This window comes from Pinus tabuliformis, chromosome 6 (assembly GCF_031772625.1).
Source record: "Pinus tabuliformis cultivar Carrire ecotype Pingquan chromosome 6, CPIR1, whole genome shotgun sequence".
Classification (NCBI taxonomy): domain Eukaryota; kingdom Viridiplantae; phylum Streptophyta; class Pinopsida; order Pinales; family Pinaceae; genus Pinus; species Pinus tabuliformis.
In genome coordinates, this window is record NC_142292.1 from 402574527 (window position 1) to 402594606 (window position 20080).

The 20080-nt window shown below is 36.7% G+C and overlaps 1 protein-coding gene across 1 annotated transcript in view; it reads right to left on the reverse strand.

Annotated features, from left to right (window-relative positions):
- Positions 1–606: 606 nt before the first annotated feature.
- LOC149259005 (putative pectinesterase 11) overlaps positions 607–20080 on the reverse strand; it is a 28270-nt gene continuing 8796 nt past the window's right edge. The window contains exons 2-6 of the mRNA XM_089445113.1: positions 3602–3944; positions 2185–2356; positions 1853–2068; positions 1342–1580; positions 607–757 (exon numbers count right to left, since the gene is read on the reverse strand). Coding sequence (XP_089301239.1) covers positions 607–757; positions 1342–1580; positions 1853–2068; positions 2185–2356; positions 3602–3944 — 1121 coding nt within the window. The remainder of the gene's footprint in view (positions 758–1341; positions 1581–1852; positions 2069–2184; positions 2357–3601; positions 3945–20080) is intronic.

The window sequence follows — 20080 nt, forward strand, 5'->3', positions numbered from 1 at the left end:
CCATACTCAATTTAATGATTTTGCGTTCGAGGTACGTGGGGAGTTTTCTGCATGCGGCATTTGTTCGACAGTGTAAAACCACAGCCATTTATAAGCTTCCAATCAATTCCAGTCAAGTCTACAGCTGTATTTCCCAAGGATGATTGAAGTCTTTCCAAAATGAGTGGTTTAATTAGTAAGCTCATATGTCAGAATCTTTTAACTTTTAACCAATAATCTTCGTTTTCTTCTTTTCAACTTATTTCATTTCATCAATAAACATGAATAATCTGGTACCCCATACAATTTATTTGGTCTCAGCAGGTTAACTATCATCATCATCACAAAACTAAATTGTTCCATTTCAACAATAAATTATTCTATTTCAACCAGAGAGATACATGAAAGCTGGACTGGTTTACACGCCACACTATCAAAATGGATTTATTTATAAATTTACGATAGAAGGAAAAGCAACTAACATTTCAGACGTAAGACAAACGAGGTGAAGAATGGCCCTGGCATTTGGCGTGTTTATGGTTGACGAGATTAAGTGATTGCCTTCCATCATATAAATATCGCTCTCTTCTTCTGCCTCCGTTGATGCGACCATCGAAACGATGATGCCTATTCTTTAATCCAGCCACCTTGATTAATGTAGTTGATGCTCAAGTACTTTGAGGCCTTGTCCACAGAATTGAGTCTTCCGGACCACCCAACTCGAGCATGTTGGGTTGCTCCAGGCCCTCTACAATACAACTCGCCATACTGTGCAGTCCTGCACATTGAAATATCAGATGAAAGGCAATAAGTTAGATTGAGATATGGTATTCTGGTTGTGGGTATATGCCAGTGTTGTGAATTTAAATTAATGGTAGATTTTTAGAATATTTTATTACTATTATTATTATCTAACTTTAAAATTAAGGTAAAACTACCCATTATATTAGTGTATGAAATTTTTGTCTGTGACCTAGTGATTTGATGGTTAAATCTATCAAAGCATATATATTCTAGCAGCCTATTTTTGAACCTATAATTTTGTAAGTAAAAATACGTACTCCTAACTATTAAACTCACTCATAAACTTAATTAATTCAATTTATAAAACAATCAATTTTGTAAGTAAAAATACCTACTCCTAACCATTAAACCCACTCATAAACTTAATTAATTCAATTTATAAAACAATCGATTAAGTTTACTATTAAAAATATTAGAAAATAGGCAATCAACTTAAAGATGCCCTGCCGGGTGTGGGGATGGGGATAGATTAACGCTATAGCAGTGATCACATTAAAAAAATCTGAAGACAAACGTCTGCCGTAACACAACAAATCGAATAAGATAGCAAGGACTTACGCTTCTTTGTAATACTCTTTGTCCCAGTCTGTCCATCCGTTTGGGTGGATAATGTCCTCCATGTAAGTGTTAGCAAACAGTACTGTAGAGTAAGGTCCCCATGGCTTGCCCAGATAATTTGTTCCATTCCCCGTCAACTTGCAATCTATAAAGACGAACCCTGAGTCTTCCTGATTACTCATTCTCTTCTGAGCCGTAAATACGCCATAAAATTCAGGGAGGGAATGTAGTTCACAGTTCTGCTATAAACAAACAGAAAATATTGTTGAATTGGGACTTCTGTGATCTGTAATAGTTATAAGAATAGCTTCGGCGTAAATCATATATAGAAAGACTTTTGTGGAGGCTTTTAGAGCCAGCAAGTGAACTTGTCCTGACTATGTGCCACACTTGCTCACTCAAAACAGACCGAAACTAATCTTATAAACAGAAAATATTTCAATAATATTTACCATACGCTTTAAAACACAAAAGCAATTATAACACTCTTCATGATTTGTGTTTGTTTTACCTTATATATGGATTTTCCATTGCCACATATAAAGTCGACGTCACCTTGAATGAAACAGTTGTGAAAGTAATGCCTCCCACTCTCGTCTAACAGGGTGTCTTGAAACCCCGTCATTCTGCAATCGTAAAACGCAGCACGATCTCCCGAAACCCTCAACGCCGAAGCTTGATTTTGTCCGGCCGGGTCATTACCTCTACCATATGTATTCTGCATACTCTATTCATTAAATGAACTGCTCTCATGATTTACTGAGAATTCTGCATAACTCTATTCTTTAAATCAACTCCGCTCATGATTTACTAAGATATTAATAGGCGACCCGAATAAGTTACCTCGATTGTGATACTTTTAGCTACGAAATCGGTAGCAAACACGGTAAGAGTTGCCGTGTAATATGACCCACCGCTCGTTCTCGCGCAATCATCCCAACTGATGACGGTGCTATCACTGCCTGAGCCAACCAGAGTTATGAATGACTTACCATACGGAATTTGCACCTTCTCCCTGCAAGGTGGATAAAATAAGGAACACAGAGTTAAGTTTGTGTTCATATAATACCTATAACCCCTATCTTGACGATTTATACTCATGTTCAGACGTTCAACAATCAATTAAATTGTAGATTCCTGGAACGATTTATAGTCATTTTCAGACGTATTGTAGATTCATTGAATATTTGAAATCTAAAAATCAAGAAATCTAAAAATAAAAGATAAAAATAGAAATTTCTTATCTTCTCATTTTCCTCCTAAAACGAATGACCTAAAAATACGTCTACATAAAATTAGGTTTCATTTTGGAAAAATATTTCTCACGCATCTTAATATAGATTGCAGATTCCACGAATATCTTCAAACAAAACGAAATTTTCATTCAAAAAATCTTGAATTGGAAAATGATACTATACACTAACCTTTACTGTGATTCGTTTCTATTTTGGCATCTTTGATTGAAATTTCTGTTAATTTCAAACACAAAAGAAATTTGCACATAGAATAACGTTTTGGTTTCTTTATCATATAAAATAATAATAAAAACTGTTACAGAATTGTTTTTCTCTACTCCAGGGATTTACAACAGGAACTTCAGTTCCAGAATCTGATTCCACTATCAGAAAATTAAAAAAAGTTCACCAATCTTGTAGATTGTACAGAAAAATAACTCTTCCCTTTTTTAATACACACTTCGCGTCTCTGCTCTTGCATTCTTTTTATATTCTTTTTATATTGAACAACACAAAAATATCTTTACAATAAGTGTTGCTTTTCCCTTACTTCAGTGAAAATAAAAATAATAAAATTTAAGATTTCAGCTACATTTACCAACAATTAAATATGATTAATTACACTCCTCAAAATATCTTGCTGAAATTTAATACATAGATTATCACATGGAATTTAATGCATAGATTATCACACTATAGCATCCCAAAAATAGAGAGGATGTGCCACGGACTCTATAACCTTTAAATCATGTGATCTACGCATCGCAAATATCTCATCGCAAATAATACAATATGCAGCAAGGGAAAGTGCGATATGCAATCAGATCGGCAGGGAAAGTCCAATGGCTGTTTTCTGAATAAGCTGGGTCGTTGCTCAACTGTCAGCTCCGGGCAGTTTAAAATTATCATTCCAACAATCTTTCTATCGACATTTTCACTCCAGGCCAGATGACGGGTGGAATTTATTATACAGTTCGAGATTTTTTCCGTTATGATAGAAACTCACTTCTTCATTAATTACTTACCTATAGAAACCGGGATAGATATTGATGGTGACGGGTTGCTGGTTAAACGCTGGAATTGAATTGATGGCGGCTTGGATCGTAGTGAATTCACCTTGACCTGCCGTCTTAGATACTACAATCACATTTCCTCCGCTCGCTGCGAGATCAGGGACCCGCTCACGTTCGCTAGCTGAGAGCTCAGGGACACTCCATTCTTCGCTAGCCGAGAGCTCAGGGACACTCTCTTCTTCGCTAGCTGAGAGCTCAGGGATCCTCTCCGGGTTTTGAGTCGAAGTAACCTCAAATCCCGGGAAATCTTCCTGCCAATCACAGTAGGCCCGTTCCATAAAAAGCAGTTGCAGTGCTGCAAGAAAAAAAAGATGACGAGCAATTCTCTAAAATTTGCCATGGATGACAGTCGAAAGAAAAGAGAGACGCACGATGGATTCTCAGCAGTTTCGAAACAGGGGAAACCCGAGTGGGAGTCCCAAACGGTCGCTCCACTGAATTGTATGTTTATTAGTATTTGCAAGTAAATATTGGCAGTGGACCTCATCTATATATACTTTGTATTGTAATTCCCCTTAAGGATTTGTATTCCCCATTCCAACCCCTTAGGAATCAGTTGCGCCGATTGTATGGTGTGCGAAATAATGTTCCAACTCTTTTCACATATTTCGACCAAATTTAGTAACGAAACAGTTAAGATATGTCCATTCATGTTGCCTCATAACTCGGTATCTCAGATCTTCATTATATCTTTCAAAACTTCGTTTACGATGAAAGCGTAATTATTTATCTTAAAAATTATGACTTTTGCATATGTTCATTTAATGTCGGATTGGTTTGTGGTTTCAAAATTATTATTAGTATTGTTTATTTGAAAATGATTTTATACAATAATTAGATATTTATGTATTGAGGTTTATCTCATGTATAATAAATTAACAAGGTATTTTGGTAAAAATTATATAAGATAAATTTTTAGGTTACCAGTTTCTAATCAATAAATGTAAAAATGTAGTTCAGCATGATTAGTTACGCAAAAAATAAAGATTTTTCTTAACTTGAAATTTAATGGAGAAAGACATTTATAACTAAAATTTTAAAATTAAAATGGAATTTTTTCCTTTGTTAATAAATTTTTTAGATACTAATTTAGTTTCATTTCATTTATAATTAAATGATTATTATTAAAAATTTATTTAAAATTAAAATATAATTTTTTAATAAAATTATTTAAAAATAAATATTTTTTAAATAATTTTAATCATTATAATTTTCTTAAAATTTAATGGTTGATAAAAATTTATTTTTTAATGTATAAAAATATCATATAACATTTTCATACTTAAAATTTAAATAAATACATATAATTAGAGATTTCTATAGTTATTTATGTGATTAGAGATTTGTGTGTGATCAGAGATTTCCACAATTAGGTTGGGAATTTCCAATTACTTTGTTAGGATAGGACTTTCCAATGAGAATTGTTAAAACATTAAGAATCAATGATTCTTCCAACAGTATGAGGTATTATTTTCATGGCCATTAGTTTGTTCGATATTTGAAGTCATATATATATGAGATATTATTTTGCCTCCATAGTTTTTCCTGCTCTCTGTGGCAGTTCCTCCAGCCACCATTTCTATTGCACAAATTTGAATTCTCTTGCTTTAATATTGTCCAAGGTGGAATGGTGAGTCAAAATTTTGAATTAAATTTGTGAGCATTGTGCCGTTTTATGGGCATTAGTTTGTTAGATATTTAAATGTTAGCATAATTTTTTAAGATATATATAGAATATATTTATTATATATAATAAAAATATCTTATACAGAATATATTTATTATATATAATAAATATATTTTTATTAGTATTATTTATTATAAATATTATATTTTAATATGGTATATAAATATTTTATATAAAATTAGGATTTTATTTAAATAAATATTATTAATTTTTTTGGGGATTTATTAAGGTTGTAATTCAAAAAATGAATCAATACTAATTATTATTTAAATAAAATATTAAAAAGAGATCAACTTTTTCAATATGTATTTTTTTAGTGACAAAAAAAAAATCTCACTTCTAATTTGATTCTCTTAAAAGTTTAGTAGATCAATACTTAAGATGAATCTATAATAGTTTTTAATAATATTATTGACATTTATATAAATTTCAAATATATAGAAATATTGTGATTTGTATAATATTGATTTTATACCCATACACTAAACCAATTAAAAAAAAAAAAAAACTTGTGAGTAATAAGGTTCTATATGCTTTCTAATTAAATTTAACTATAAATATATAAATTGTAGGGTTTGTTAGTATCCTATAGTTATAGTAGCTAGAAATAATTATGTCTTTCAAATTTTGTCAAAAGTATGAATGTGTGGCTATGATCTTGTGGAAGGTCAAGCTTTAGGTCTTAGGTTGGAATAAGATTTCATTATTCACTTTAAATACGTCAAAGTATGTAAAGGGTCACAAAAATGGTCATTTATATCCCAAGGGCTCAAGTTAAGTAGGTATAGGGTCAAGTTGCATCAAGAAATCATGAGCAAGATTGTGATGCCATTCTTTGTCGGCATAGGAACATATTTGTAGGTGTGTTGAGTCATTTAAAATGCTAAATCATGATTAGTCATGACATCAACAACAATACAACGGTCAAAAGGATGATGTTGCACTTTTGGCAAGTGCTACGCTTTTGGTTATCAAGTTCAATATGTAATTGTCTCCCATCAAGTCCACTCTCAACCACCTTGGGAGGTTAATTGCATGAATATCTTCACATAAGATCTCAAAACACTGAATTTTTCCATTAAAAAACTCACTGTGCAGTCATTTATGGTCGCTACGTAAAGGAGGTAGGGGAGTGTTTCCCTTGTAGAGAGTGTTGTGTTTCCTTCAATCCGATTGTCAAATCGTCTCTCTAGGTGCAAACTCCATTTTTATTAAGTACCTTGGTTTTGTATGATTTCCAAATTTCATCTATAAGCTAAGAAGACAACTTGGAAACGTGCAAAATACTAAATTTCATCATGGTTGTTGTTCTACATCACTATGATTTCTACCAATCATTGCGCTTTCTACCATTCATGGTGCTTTCTCAGTGTGATGCATTTTTGTGTTTACCTTTGCTAAAGAGTTAAATTTTGGTTTTCAGCCTCCGTTATCCAGGTCCGGGAGTGAAGAAGGACCTTACCAAGACCTTTTACTTTCGTGATGTGTTAAAATTTCTTTTTAAAAGAACATAAAGGAATTCATCTGCACGCGAAAAGAGAAGAGTAACATAATAATGATTGGTACACGAAAACATAAGCCATTGTTAACAGAGTTCGTCTAGGAGGGACTACGTCTCAGAGCCCCAATCAAGGTGGTGTAGGTCGCTACATTAGGTGCTGTCAATAAAATTGATGTACACAAGACTTTTTTACGTAGATCATACAAGGAAGAAAGCACTCACGCAAGAGTGGCTCTAAGAGATATTCCACAACTAGAACTCTCAGTCAAAACTCCTATTAGTATGACACAAAACATGCATGGTGTTCATCCTGCCAACAAGGCACAAAAGGGATGTCAAAGAAAAACACATGCATAATGACAACAAGAGTATCCGAGAAGCATACAATAAGGGATCTCAAAGTGTAAAGTACATCATATCAAGATTCCTCATAACATGAAGCAAGGAATCATGACAACATGAACATAAAGAAGATCCTACATCAATACCATCTAGGATCTATAGCATAATGTAAAAAAATAAATATATGAATAAATCATATACCTTACAGCAACCACAGGCCATCTAAAGATATGAATGAAGAAGTGGATAAAACGATCCACAGTGAACATGTTCACATCATCAATGCGTAGGCACATTCCACACCCAATCAATAATGACATCACTATGAATGGCCATATGAAGAAGTGTTGCTTTGAAGCAATTTTCAAAGTGTTGAAGCTTGGTGAAACGCCGATCTCACAACATCAGAATGCAAGAAGAATAAGAAATCCAAGAAGAATTGATCAAAGAAGCATAATCAACAAATGAATCAATCAAAGAGAATGATCGATCAAGAGTAACAAAAACGATCGTAAAGAGAGAATCACTCGAGTATTCTCATTTTGTAGATCTATGGCTATCTCGCCATATAGCACTTGGGTTTGTCTCCCACTCTACAAATCTACCAGAATTTCAAGCACTCTCAGGCTATTATGCTTCGATGTAGCTCTCTACGACGCTCTAGCTGTCTCTGTGCAATTCTCGGCCCTCTTGTTTTGCGACGCACCATTAGTGCAACCTCCTCATTGAGGTCTCTGGCACTTAGGCTCTCTAGCATTCCCCAACATAGGCTCTCGGGCTCACTGGTACAGACTCTCTCCCTCTGGCATGCCGCCCTTAGGCTTTGTATCATACCATTGCTACATAGCCTTCCACCCTCTCTTTGACTCTATATTATCACCCCTCATGTTTTATACACATTTAGGACAGTGCTGCATACAAATTGGGGTCGTTTATGTTCAAAATAGAATCCATTTGCTCAGAAGAATCGGTTGTTGCAACAAAACTTTGAAAATAGCCTTCTTTTTATTTTAAAACAGAAATACACTAAAAACAGACAACTCTGACAAATCCATTTAAAGACAAACTTCAAAATAGTTTAAATCTGCCCTACAAACCTTATCGGGTCCACTTTAATCTCTTATCGCATCGCATAACTGATTTGGCCGAAACCAGGAGTACACTAAAAATTCTGAATTCTCGGATCTCAAATTTTATAAAATCAGATTTATTATTTCGTTGGATCTGTGCCTAATCGCAAGTCAGGATCACCGATCACCAATTTAATTGTGGTCATTGATCAGCTTCCTAATTCGGTGGCTGAGATTGAATCGCATATCGCTATCGCATCAGCTCGAGGTCCTTTGCCGATATATTGGCATGTGTCGACACTAATCGTTGATCTCTCCAATCGCCGATATATTGGCATGTGTCAACGCTAATCGTCAATCGCTCCAATCAACGATATCATCGATCGCTAATTGCAGGGGTCCCGATCCTTGGCCTTTGGGTTTAGTCGAGGCTCATCACCGGTTTGATTGTTGATCGCATAGACAATTGTCCGAAATCACGAATTGCCTACCCCCAACTCTGATATCGGAGATCGTTGATCGGGGGTCCTAAAGGCCCACCTTAAGTTTGCCCTTTGGACTATGACCATTGTTATTTGCGTCTTAAGGTTTAAAGTCCAATTTTTATGGAAAACCCTCATTTTCGTAAGGATAAATTTAACCTTTTTTTCGCGATAACTTCGTCATCCAGACATGGATTGATGAACCATTCACACCTCCATGATGAGGAGGATGAGCTTTTCGATCTGGTCCTGATTTGAGATCATTCTGATCACTTTGATTTTTGAGCATTTCCATGGTATGGTGTCTAAAGATCCACCCGGATCAATCCTCCCCACTGAGGAGCTTTTGGTCCTCCAAAAGCATAAAATGTAATCTACATCCTTCTTTGTACCCTATCTGCATCGCAAATGTTATGAATCCAACTCACAAAAAGAAAGAAAAGATAGATTAACACCTTATAATTTAGCCTCTTCGAGGGGGAAACCTCTTTTACATTACAGAAATGAATGATTCTTTGATGATGCAAACGAAAAGACATCATTTCTATATATAGGAGTCTAAGGGGTCATGATATAATCAGAGCCAACATAACAATAATAATGTAAGGGCACAATAATAACAATAGTGTAGGAATTTACAGGGTAAGTTCCTCAGAAAGAACACCAAAAGGACACTACTCACAACCAGATCACAGATCAATACACCAGTATTTTTGACATGGTTAAAACCCTCAAAGAGGGAAACAGTACATGGCCTGAGCCAACGCGGCCACTTCAGGCAATTTATTAATAAAAGAATGAAAAATTACATAAGCTTCTCTCATGCACGGATTACCCTACAAATGACCCTCCATGCGCTTTAAATAGAATTCATGGACCAATCGGGTGTCAAGCCACGAATCAAGTGTCGGTAATACCGAGGAGAGAATGAACCGTCAGATCACTACATATCGTGACCGTCGGATTGTAAGTTACAAAATGTACAACGATAAAGAAACACACTTTACCTAACTCTATACTAGACCAAGTTGTACTTAACTATTTCCTATGTGTTGGAATATCCTAACATCCCCCCTTAAGAACAACTTGGGATAGGATTGAAGGATTTACAAATATGACACAATAGGAGAAGGAAGGAGGCACTAGAACCTATCCCCCCTTAGTGACAACTTCCTGAACTCCAACCATAAATCGAAATTTAGTGAACTTCGCCTCTGTGAGAGCCTTTGTGAAAATGTCTGCAACTTGATCATCTGTTGAACAATATTGCACTTCAAGAACATGGTCATGAATGAGCTTTCTGATGAAGTGCATGTGCAGTTCAATGTGTTTGCTGCGCTGATGTTGGACTGGATCTTTGCATAGCTGAATGGCACTTTGATTATCACACCAAAGTGTAGTCGGATGTTGTTGCTCAAAGCCAAACTCTGACAGGATCTGACGAAGCCACAAGGCTTCCTTACTAGCTTCTACGGCACCACGATACTCTGCTTCTGCTGATGAAAGAGAAATGAAGGCTTCTCTTGTAGAATGGAAGGTGGAAAAAAATACAGAGTAGGCTGGTCCCAAATTAGTAAGGATGGAATAAATAAGGTTACTATCTTCTTTCTTAACCTTAACACCTTCCAAAAGATATCTAAGGGTCTTGAACTTAGACAAGAAATCTTCAATGCAAGAAAAATTATTAGGGTCCAATGTAAGCAACTCATTTTCAAGTTGATGGGCTCTAATTTCATTTTTAATCCCAAAAACTTTATTGATTTGTTCCATTGCTTCATGAGGAGTTTCAAGTTCTGCAATATGGAATCTATGATCTGGAGAAATAGACATCCCTATCAAACCACGTGCTTGATCTTGTCTATTTTCCCATTTAGCAGCCTTGTCTTCATATTTCGGTTTCTTTTCTTGGCCTGTGGCTATTCGGTAGAGACCTTTACTTCTAAGTAAATCCTCCATGTTGGACAACCATTGGAAGTAGTTGGTGCTGTCAAGGGTAACTTGGTATTGACTTTCCATTTCAACAGAAACTGAAGCTGAAGATGCTGAAAGTAAGTGTTCCAATGGATAGATCTCGAAAAATTAGGCTGGTTTAAAAAAACGGCTCTGAAAAAGGTTTCCGGATGAAGAAGTTATGGCTTTTTGAAAAAAAGTTGTTGAAGTTGCCGCCGAAGTGCGGGAATGTGCGGAAATGAAAAAGTCCACCCCCACAAAATGGAGACTTGAACCCAAGACCTCTACTCTCTTAAAATAGCTTTGAACCAATTGATCTATACAAAAAATTTGAGAGAGAGAGAGAGAGAGAGAGAGAGAGGCCTTGGGTTGCGTGCTTGCTTTGAGAAAACTCTTTTTCCCTACAAAACAAAAAACACAAAACCCAACACGGACATGCAAAGAAAAAGAACCTTATGGATCGAAATTAGCTTTACCCAAAAAACTAAATATTTTCAAAAATTGAACCTTGTGGCTCAAAGTTAGCTTTAGCCGAAAAACTAAATATTTTTCTCAATGTTTCTGATTTTCCGAGATCACACTAAGGTGCAAGGAAAAGAGCATACGCATGAGAAAAATCCTTCCTTTTTGTTTCTGATTTGCCCAGATCGCACAGAGTCGCACGGCAAAGAGCATATGCAGAAATGAAAGGTATAGATTCGGTTAAAAAAAAGCTAAATAAACCGAAACCGGAATAAGCAGAGAGAAAATAACATTAAACTGCAAATAAACACTTTATACCTCCGGATCTTAAAAATGACGCAGCTAGGGCTACCGGAAACCTTTTCGCGTGAAACGAAAGGGGTTCCTCACTGGAACAGATGCTCTGAACACAACAGAGAAGTCCTCTCGGCCCGAAACTAGTCAAAAACAGTAGATCTAGGAAACGGCAGTCGGATGCAGTTCTACCGGCTTCAGATTTGGATCACCAACGAACGCGGCCCTCAAATAGCTCTGATACCATGTAGGAATTTACAGGGTAAGTTCCTCAGAAAGAACACCAAAAGGACACTGCTCACAACCAGATCACAGATCAATACACCAGTATTTTGACGTGGTTAAAACCCTCAAAGAGGGAAACAGTCCACGGCTTGAGCGACCGTGGCCACTTCAGGCAATTTATTAATCAAAGAATGAAAATTTACATAAGCTTCTCTCATGCACGGATTACCCTACAAATGACCCTCCATGCGCTTTAAATAGAATTCATGGACCAATCGGGTGTCAAGCCACGGATCAAGTGTCGGTAATACCGAGGAGAGAATGAACCGTCGGATCACTACATATCGTGACCGTCGAATTGTAAGTTACAAAATGTACAATGGTAAAGAAACACACTTTACCTAACTCTATACTAGACCAAGTTGTACTTAACTATTTCCCATGTGTCGGAATATCCTAACAAATAGTGGGCTTCTATGGGGCACAATAGTAACAATATGGACACTACATGGGTACATCAATTTAATAAGGGGGTTGTACTAATAACAATAAGGGGTTACATTAGTAGTATAGGGGCCGAACATGCCCCTCTCCTTCAGAAAGTGTTGTCCTCAATGCTCGAGTAGTTCTTGATGCTTCTGTATAAAATTCTTGTCCTCCCATGTGGAATCTTCAACAAGTAAGTTCTTCCACTTGATGAGATACTCTGAAATTGATCGATTTCATAATTGTTGAATTCTTGCTTCTATGACTACTCCAGGTTCCAATATGATTTTTCCTTCCTCTTCAATTTCTAGCAATATTGTTTGAATTGGTATCTTTCACAACTTTTGAATAAGTGGCCATACTTCTTCTTCTTTCTTCCATTCATCCCTTGCTTCGTTTATCCAATCTGGTTGGATAATAGAAATAGCACAAAACAATGCTTCCACATCCTCATCCTTTCTTGAGAGTGCATCTGTAACAAAATATTGTTTCCATTTTCTATAGATGATGTCAAAGTCATAACCCAACATATTTGTGACACAACCTTTCTGTTATTCTAAAGATAATAGTTGTTGTAAAAAGTATTTAAGACTATCATGATCCATTTTTGCCTTGAAGTGTCTTTCCATTCGGTAAGGTCGCCATTTTTTAAGTGCATGTAGTATTACCAACATTTCCTTCTCATAAATAGCTTGCTTGAGATGTAGCAGTAAAAACACACAATCACCTACACCAAAACATTTTTCACTATGATGTTGATCTACTTGTTGTTTCATTTGATTTTGCACTTAAGTGGCGTTATCCTTTAAAATTTGGAGAACTTGTTGTTGATGCTTGATGTGATATTTCACTGCTTGAACATTTTCATTCTTGATATGTCCTTCTATCTTTAAAGTTTGAGGAGTGGTAATTTCTTACAAGATATGGTTTGATTCATTTCTTGATGCTTGATGTGATCTTTCACTTCTTGAACATTTTTCTTCTTGATATATCTTTCTATCTTGATAGTTTGAGGAGTGGTAATTCTGACCAATGAATTACAAGATATGGTTGGATTCATTTCTTCTTTCTCAATGTGATCTTTCACTTCTTGCACCTTTTTCTTCTTGATATATCCTTCTATCTTGAGAGTTTGAGGAGTGGTAATTCTTGCCAATGCTTTACAAGATATGGTATGATTCATTTCTTCTTTCTCTGGGGTTCGGTCATGGCATATATCCTCTTCTTCTGATGTTTCCTTGATCCTTTTCTTCCTCCTCTTCATACTCTATGTAAAAAAATTTCTTCTCAATACATTTATGACCTTTAGTGCATTTGCTATCAAAATTGTACAAAGCCATTTCTCTTTTTTTTCTTCCAATTGTTGTGATATAACCCTTGCAGGTTGTGGAAGGCTAGAGAAACAACACTTCCATCTTTATAGTTGTGAGGGGTAGACTTCCATGTTGCCATAATTTTACTTTCCACTATGTCACAAAGCCCTTTTACTCTTTCAAATTGTTGCGGCGTTGCTCTAAAGAAGGTGTTGCTCTTTGTATCCTCATAATGTGATATCATTTCCTCCGTGAAAATTGACCATGTAACAAGTTGTTTACAAGAACAAAGCCCTTTATACCATAAAAATTGATCTGGTTCTAAATATGAAGATGTAATACATACCTTTTGTAACAATGGTACACCATGTAGATCAAAATATTGCTCCATCTAAAGTATCCAATTTACCAGATCCTTGCCATCAAACTTCCTCATCATTCTTTTTCTTGATTTTAGGAGCTCAACCTTGAAACAACTGTAATTCTGTACTTTCGGATCTTTAAGTTCTGAAATTGCAACCTTCAGTATCACTATGTGTCCTCTTTCCAATGCCACTAGTGTGATCCAAATCGGATTCTCCAAAGAAGAGTTATGCCAAATCTCCCATAGTGACCTGATTATAGACTAGTTCAGTAGAGTGAAATTCTATGATGTGCCACGTGTCACTATTTCGACCTTTCGCTCTAAAAAATATATATACAAGAAACTATGGTCCATCCTCTCTCTATACCTTCTTACAAAATTTCAATTCAATGCTCAAAGATAAAGTTATGATGATTTTCCCCAGGTCACCTATTTGGAATGTAATTCAGGAGTCTGCAAAAAGACCGACTTCCTCAGATCATATCTCCGCAAATATTGCGTGAAAATCTCTGACATTCAAATCCGAGTTTTAGCCCGATTTCTTCTCAAATGGGTTATTTTTGTAGCATATGAAACATCATAAAAAAATGTTATAGCACAAATTCCACCATGACTTGTTTGGAGTAGCGAAACCCTAGAATCCAAAGCTCTCATACCAAATGTTATGAATCCAGCTCACAAAATGATAGAAAAGATAGATCAATGCCTTAAAATTTAGCCTCTTTGAGGGGGCAACCTCCATTACATAAGACAAATGAATGATTCTTTGATGATACAAATAAAAACACCTCCTTTCTATATATAGGAGTCTAAGGGGTCATAATATAATCAAGGTCGGCATAACAATAATAATGTAAGGGCACAATAATAACAATAGTGGGCTTTTATGGGGAACAATAGTAACAATATGGGCACTACATGGGTACATCAATATAATAAGGGGGTTTTACTAATAACAATAAGGTGTTGCGTTAGTAGTATAGGGGCCTAACAACAAATGTCCTTAAAAGGTCTCGCTTTCATCTCCTTCACCTTTTTTCTTCAGAGCCTTAAGCGATGAACCAACACCTGCTACATCTACAACCTTTAGTACATGGATTTGTAATTACATGCTTTAAATGGCATGACCAAACTAAATACTCAAACATCCCATACTCACCACAAATTTATAACTCATCATCGCTGGTCAAGTTTACAATAAGATGGAGGTAATACTTCAGCTACGACAAAAAGGACAACCCATTATGGTTGCTTCAAAAAGTGATGGAAAACACCTTATCGTTGGAACACATGATTTAAATTCATAAGGCCAAACACTATTGTGTCGACAAGTGGTGGAAACATAAAATCACTTTCATAGTTTTAACATGCAACTCAAAATACGACTCAAAACATGACTAGACATCATTGTTGCCGACCAAGTGATGGAAACACATCATCACTTTTACACTTTAAAAATGCAACAAATGATTTACAAAATAATGACCATGAAATGAGAACATGTCTAGAAACCATTTTTCACTTATCATGGTGAATGGGTTGCATCCTTGTGGTGATTTTGCTTGTCAAGCAACTGCTCTTCCTGTTTCACGCACTAATGCTTTGTCTTTATGGCGCTGGTCTAGATGGAGCCTCCAATGAGTGTCTCTTTTATGGCTATTTCTGTCGCAATGACTTCAGTAGGTTTTCTTCCTCCATATCTTCTTAACTTGTTTCCTTTCATGTTATTGAGAGGTTTTTTCATGCCTCATGAGTGGTGCCATTCTTTTCCAACACTTAAAAAAGGTATGGTTAGGTAAACCACAAAAGGTATATGTTTTCAATGCCTTGATCTTCGTTCATTATTAAAAATATGATCATAATGAAAATTAGAAGATTGAAAGTGGTTATACCTCCTTTTGCTATCTTTGATGTCAATATGGTGATGAGAGCTTGCCTCAACTCTGAGCTCTCCCTGTAATGGGAATTTCCATCTGATGATGGGGATGTTTTCCCATCATTATCTTTCCTCGACAGAGTCTCGGACAACTCTGACACATTTGAGCACTCTCCTTTGGTGTACCTCGTGCCTGCAAATCAAGGTTCATGCATAACCTCCAAACGTTGAATGATGCCTTGGTTGTTAGCACCAAGCTTTTTCTCCTCGTGCCTTGTCTTTGTAAGGAGACTCATATTTTTCCATGTAATCGCGATCTCCAAATCTCCAACAGAAATCATACTATCAGTAGATGAAATAGAAATGAAATCAACATCTTTTAACTTCTCTTTTGATTTGGAAAAAACCGATGAGGGCTACTCATCATTTGTCATTGGTGGATCACATTTCGCAACTTCTTTCCTGCCATACCCAAGTCCTGCCTGATGGGGTAATTCCTCTACTTTGATGGTATTGACAATTCCTTGGCCATTAATGCCTAATTCTTTTCCTTCATATCCCATTCTCTTCAGCAATTTGGAGCCAAGTCCTGTGGTATGATTTTCAAACACAATGAAATCGTCATCAAGAGATGTGCATGAAGATGGAGAACTATTTTTTACCTCACATGGGTTATGCTATAGCTTTTCCAATGCCTCATCCTTTGCTTGCAGCTATAGTAGCAAACTCTGTCTCTCCTCCTTTTCTTCATGTAGACACATCTTCAATTCATCATTCTCTATTTGACAATACTAATTTATCGAGGTCTGAGTGTGAAGAAGGACCTTAGCAAGACATTTTACTTTCATGATGTGTTAAAATTTCTTTTTAAAAGGACATAAAGGAATGCATATGCATGCGGAGAAAGAACAGGAACATAATAATCATAAGCACATGAAAACATAAGTCGTTGTTAATGGAGTTCGTCCAAGAGGGACTACGTCTCCGGGCCCCACTCAAGGTGGTGTAGGCTGCCACATTAGGTGCTATCAATAAAAGTGATGTACACAAGAGTTTGTTGTCTCAATCATACAAGGAAGGAGGCCCTCATGCAAGAGTGGCTCTAAGAGATATTGTACAACTAGAACTCTCAATCAAAACTCCTATCAATATGAAACAAAACATGCATGGTGCACATCCCTCCAACAAGGTGCAAAAGGGATGTCAAAGCAAAACACATGCACAATGACAACAAGAGTATCCCAGAAGCACACAGTAAGGGATCTCAAAGTATAAAGTGCATCATTTCAAGACTCCTCATAACATGAAGCAAGGAATCATGAGAACATGAAAATAAAAAAGATCCTGCATCAATATCAATCAAGGATCTGTAGCATAATGTAAAAGAAGAAATATATGAATAAATCATATACCTCACACCAACTGTGGGCCATCTGAAAATTTGAATGAAGAACTGGATAAAATGATCCACAATGAACATCTATTCCAATCATCAATGCGCAGGCACAGTCTGCTCCCAATCGGTCACGACATCACTATGAATTCCCATATGAAGAAGTGTTGCTCTGAAGCAAATGTCAAAGTGCTGAAGCTTACTAAAACACTGATCTCACAACATCAATATGCAAGAATAATAAGCAATCAAAGAAGAATCAATCAAAGAAGCATTCATCAATAGATCAATCGATCACAAGAATCTATCAAAGACAATAAATATGAGCAGTAACATAACCAATCCTAAAGAGAGAATCACTTGGGTCTTCTCATTCTGTAGCTCTATGGCTATCTTGCCACATGGTGCTTGGGTTTGTCTCCCGCTCTGCGAATCTGCTAGAATTTCAAGCGCTCTTGGGCTATCATGGTTCATTGTAGCTCTCTATGGTGCTTTAGATATCTCTATGCACTACCTCACCCTATCTTTCTACGGCTCTCCATTGGTGCAACCTCCTCATTGAGGTCTCCAGCACTCAGGCTCTCTAGTAATCCCCAACACAGGCTCTCGAGTTCACTGGTATAGACTCTTTTCCTTTGGCATGCTACCCTCGGGCTTTTTGTCATACCATTGCTACACAACCTTCCACGCTCTCTTCAACTCTGTATCACCCATCATGTTTTATACACATTTGGGACAAGGCCGCATACAAATAAAGGTCGTTTATCTTCAGAATAATAGCTGTTTTCTTAGAAGCATTGGTTGTTGCAACAAAACTTTGAAAATAACCTTCTTTCTATTTTAAAATAGAAATACACTAAGAACTGAACACTCTAACAAATTCCTTTAAATCCAGACCTCAAAACAGTTCAAATGGGCCCTACAAGCCTTATCAAGTTTTTCTTTAATCACTTATCGCATTGCATAACTGATTTGGCTGAAACCTGGAATACACTAAAAATTCTGAATTCCCAGATCTCAAATTTTATAAAATCAGATCTATTATTCCATCACGTCTACGCCTAATCACAATTTGGGATCACCGATCGCTAATAGCGATCGTTCAGATCATCGTTTTAATCATTGCTATTGATCAACTTCCTAATCTGACAACTGAGAATAAATCACATCGCATCGACCCGGGGTCCTTTTTCGGATATATCGACATGTGCCTACGTAGATCGCCGATCGTTCCGTGTTGGCTTATATGGGCTTGGCCCAGGTTCAGAAGAGTTATTTAGCCAAATATACCCCATAGCTACTGACCCTTTCGGCAACAACCCGCAGAGCGGAGACTGAGGTCTCACTTGAGGTAGCATGGGAGGGTGCTGGAACTAGGTTTCCGCACCCTAGCGATGTCTTGGTGTGGTCTATAGGTTTCGCACATTGGTTTATAGATCCACGCTGTTTGGTATTCACATTGATCCAAGTTGATTATATCTTTCTTATTAGTGCACTATTATATTGGAGGATGTGTTTACAAATTAACGGGATCTTTAAGTAAAAATTTAACCAACACAATTGATTCATGCATTAAAATGAACCCAGATTTACATTCATTCATACAATAAGTAGATTAAATTAAATAGATATTATGAAAGTCAGATTTGTGACAGCTCAGAAGGAATACAAAATTTCAGAAGAAACTATCTTTATTTCCACTTATCCTCAATACATTTAGATCTGCCTTATGCACTCCGCTTCAGGCGTCCATGCACATAGCTGCGGACTTTCGAGGCCTGTGCACACACAGCTGCAGAGCCTCTATCTACTACCCCAAAGCTTGACCCAGACTTACAGACGCTCTCAAACTATCTTCTTCTAAAACCCATTACATTCTATCTTTTTGAAAACCTGAACTGCCTTTCCCTCATAGAGTTGTGCTCTGTATATACTGTTCCTTGGCCAGTGATTCTTGTGCGGGATGACTCTATTTATATTTATTTAAATTATTTTCGGGTGGACTACCCCTTGACTCAATCCTATTATACGTCGCGCTATGCATACTTTAGAGTTTTTACAATAATTTAATCCTAATTTTTGGGCTTTCTGCCCCAAAACCGTTACACGGGACCTCTGCTACATAATAGTCCCCCAACATAATCATCATGACTCATCCCAAGTCACTCGCCAGTGTGGCTAGATGCTCTACCTTGGCTTCGTGGTTCGCCTTCCTTTGAGTGGTGCTTGTCTTCCTATTTCTCCTTCATTGTCTCCTACAATGGTTTGTCCAGTTCCTACTACAGTGTTTCTACCACTTCTTGCAACTGATGATGCTCATTCTACTCTGCTCAAGTAACACAGAACACCTCCCATAGGATTTTAACATGAGTGGGGGAGCCACATACAGGACCTCCTGGTACCACCGCAGCCACTTCCAACCTTTATATCTTCTCTTCACACTATTTGTTGCAGCTTGTGTTTCAATTTTGCAAGACCCTAGCTACTGTTTGCAAGATCCCAATCTTCGAGGGACATCAGAGACGAATTATTAACTACATATCTACCCGTGGTCGTCATCTGTCCATCCTTTCCTTGTTTTTTCATAATGCACCGACCTGTCCATGGGCAAGGCAAGGTCATCCAAACCAATTCTGCTTCGTATTCCCTCTTTTTTGGTTCATCCCCTACCAGTGATGTTGTAGCCTGCGGGGCACCCATAGTGTTCAACACCATACTCCTTAGAGAGTCCTTCTTTTCCATCGGCCAGATCGCTAACATCGGGTGCATGCCATGTGAAGAAATAATGAATAGCTTCATGTGTGCTTTCGAAGTGTAGGCCACCCTCGGTGATTTAGCCATGCAAATTTCAAATTCGTTGCTTACTGCCTATTCGAGTGCATGTAAACTGCTTGTGTAAAATTTGTGGTAGCTCATTTCATCTCTGGCTCATAATGTTTCTCTTAATTTCCTGCTACCTGCTCCCTTTTGCCATAATGCAGACATC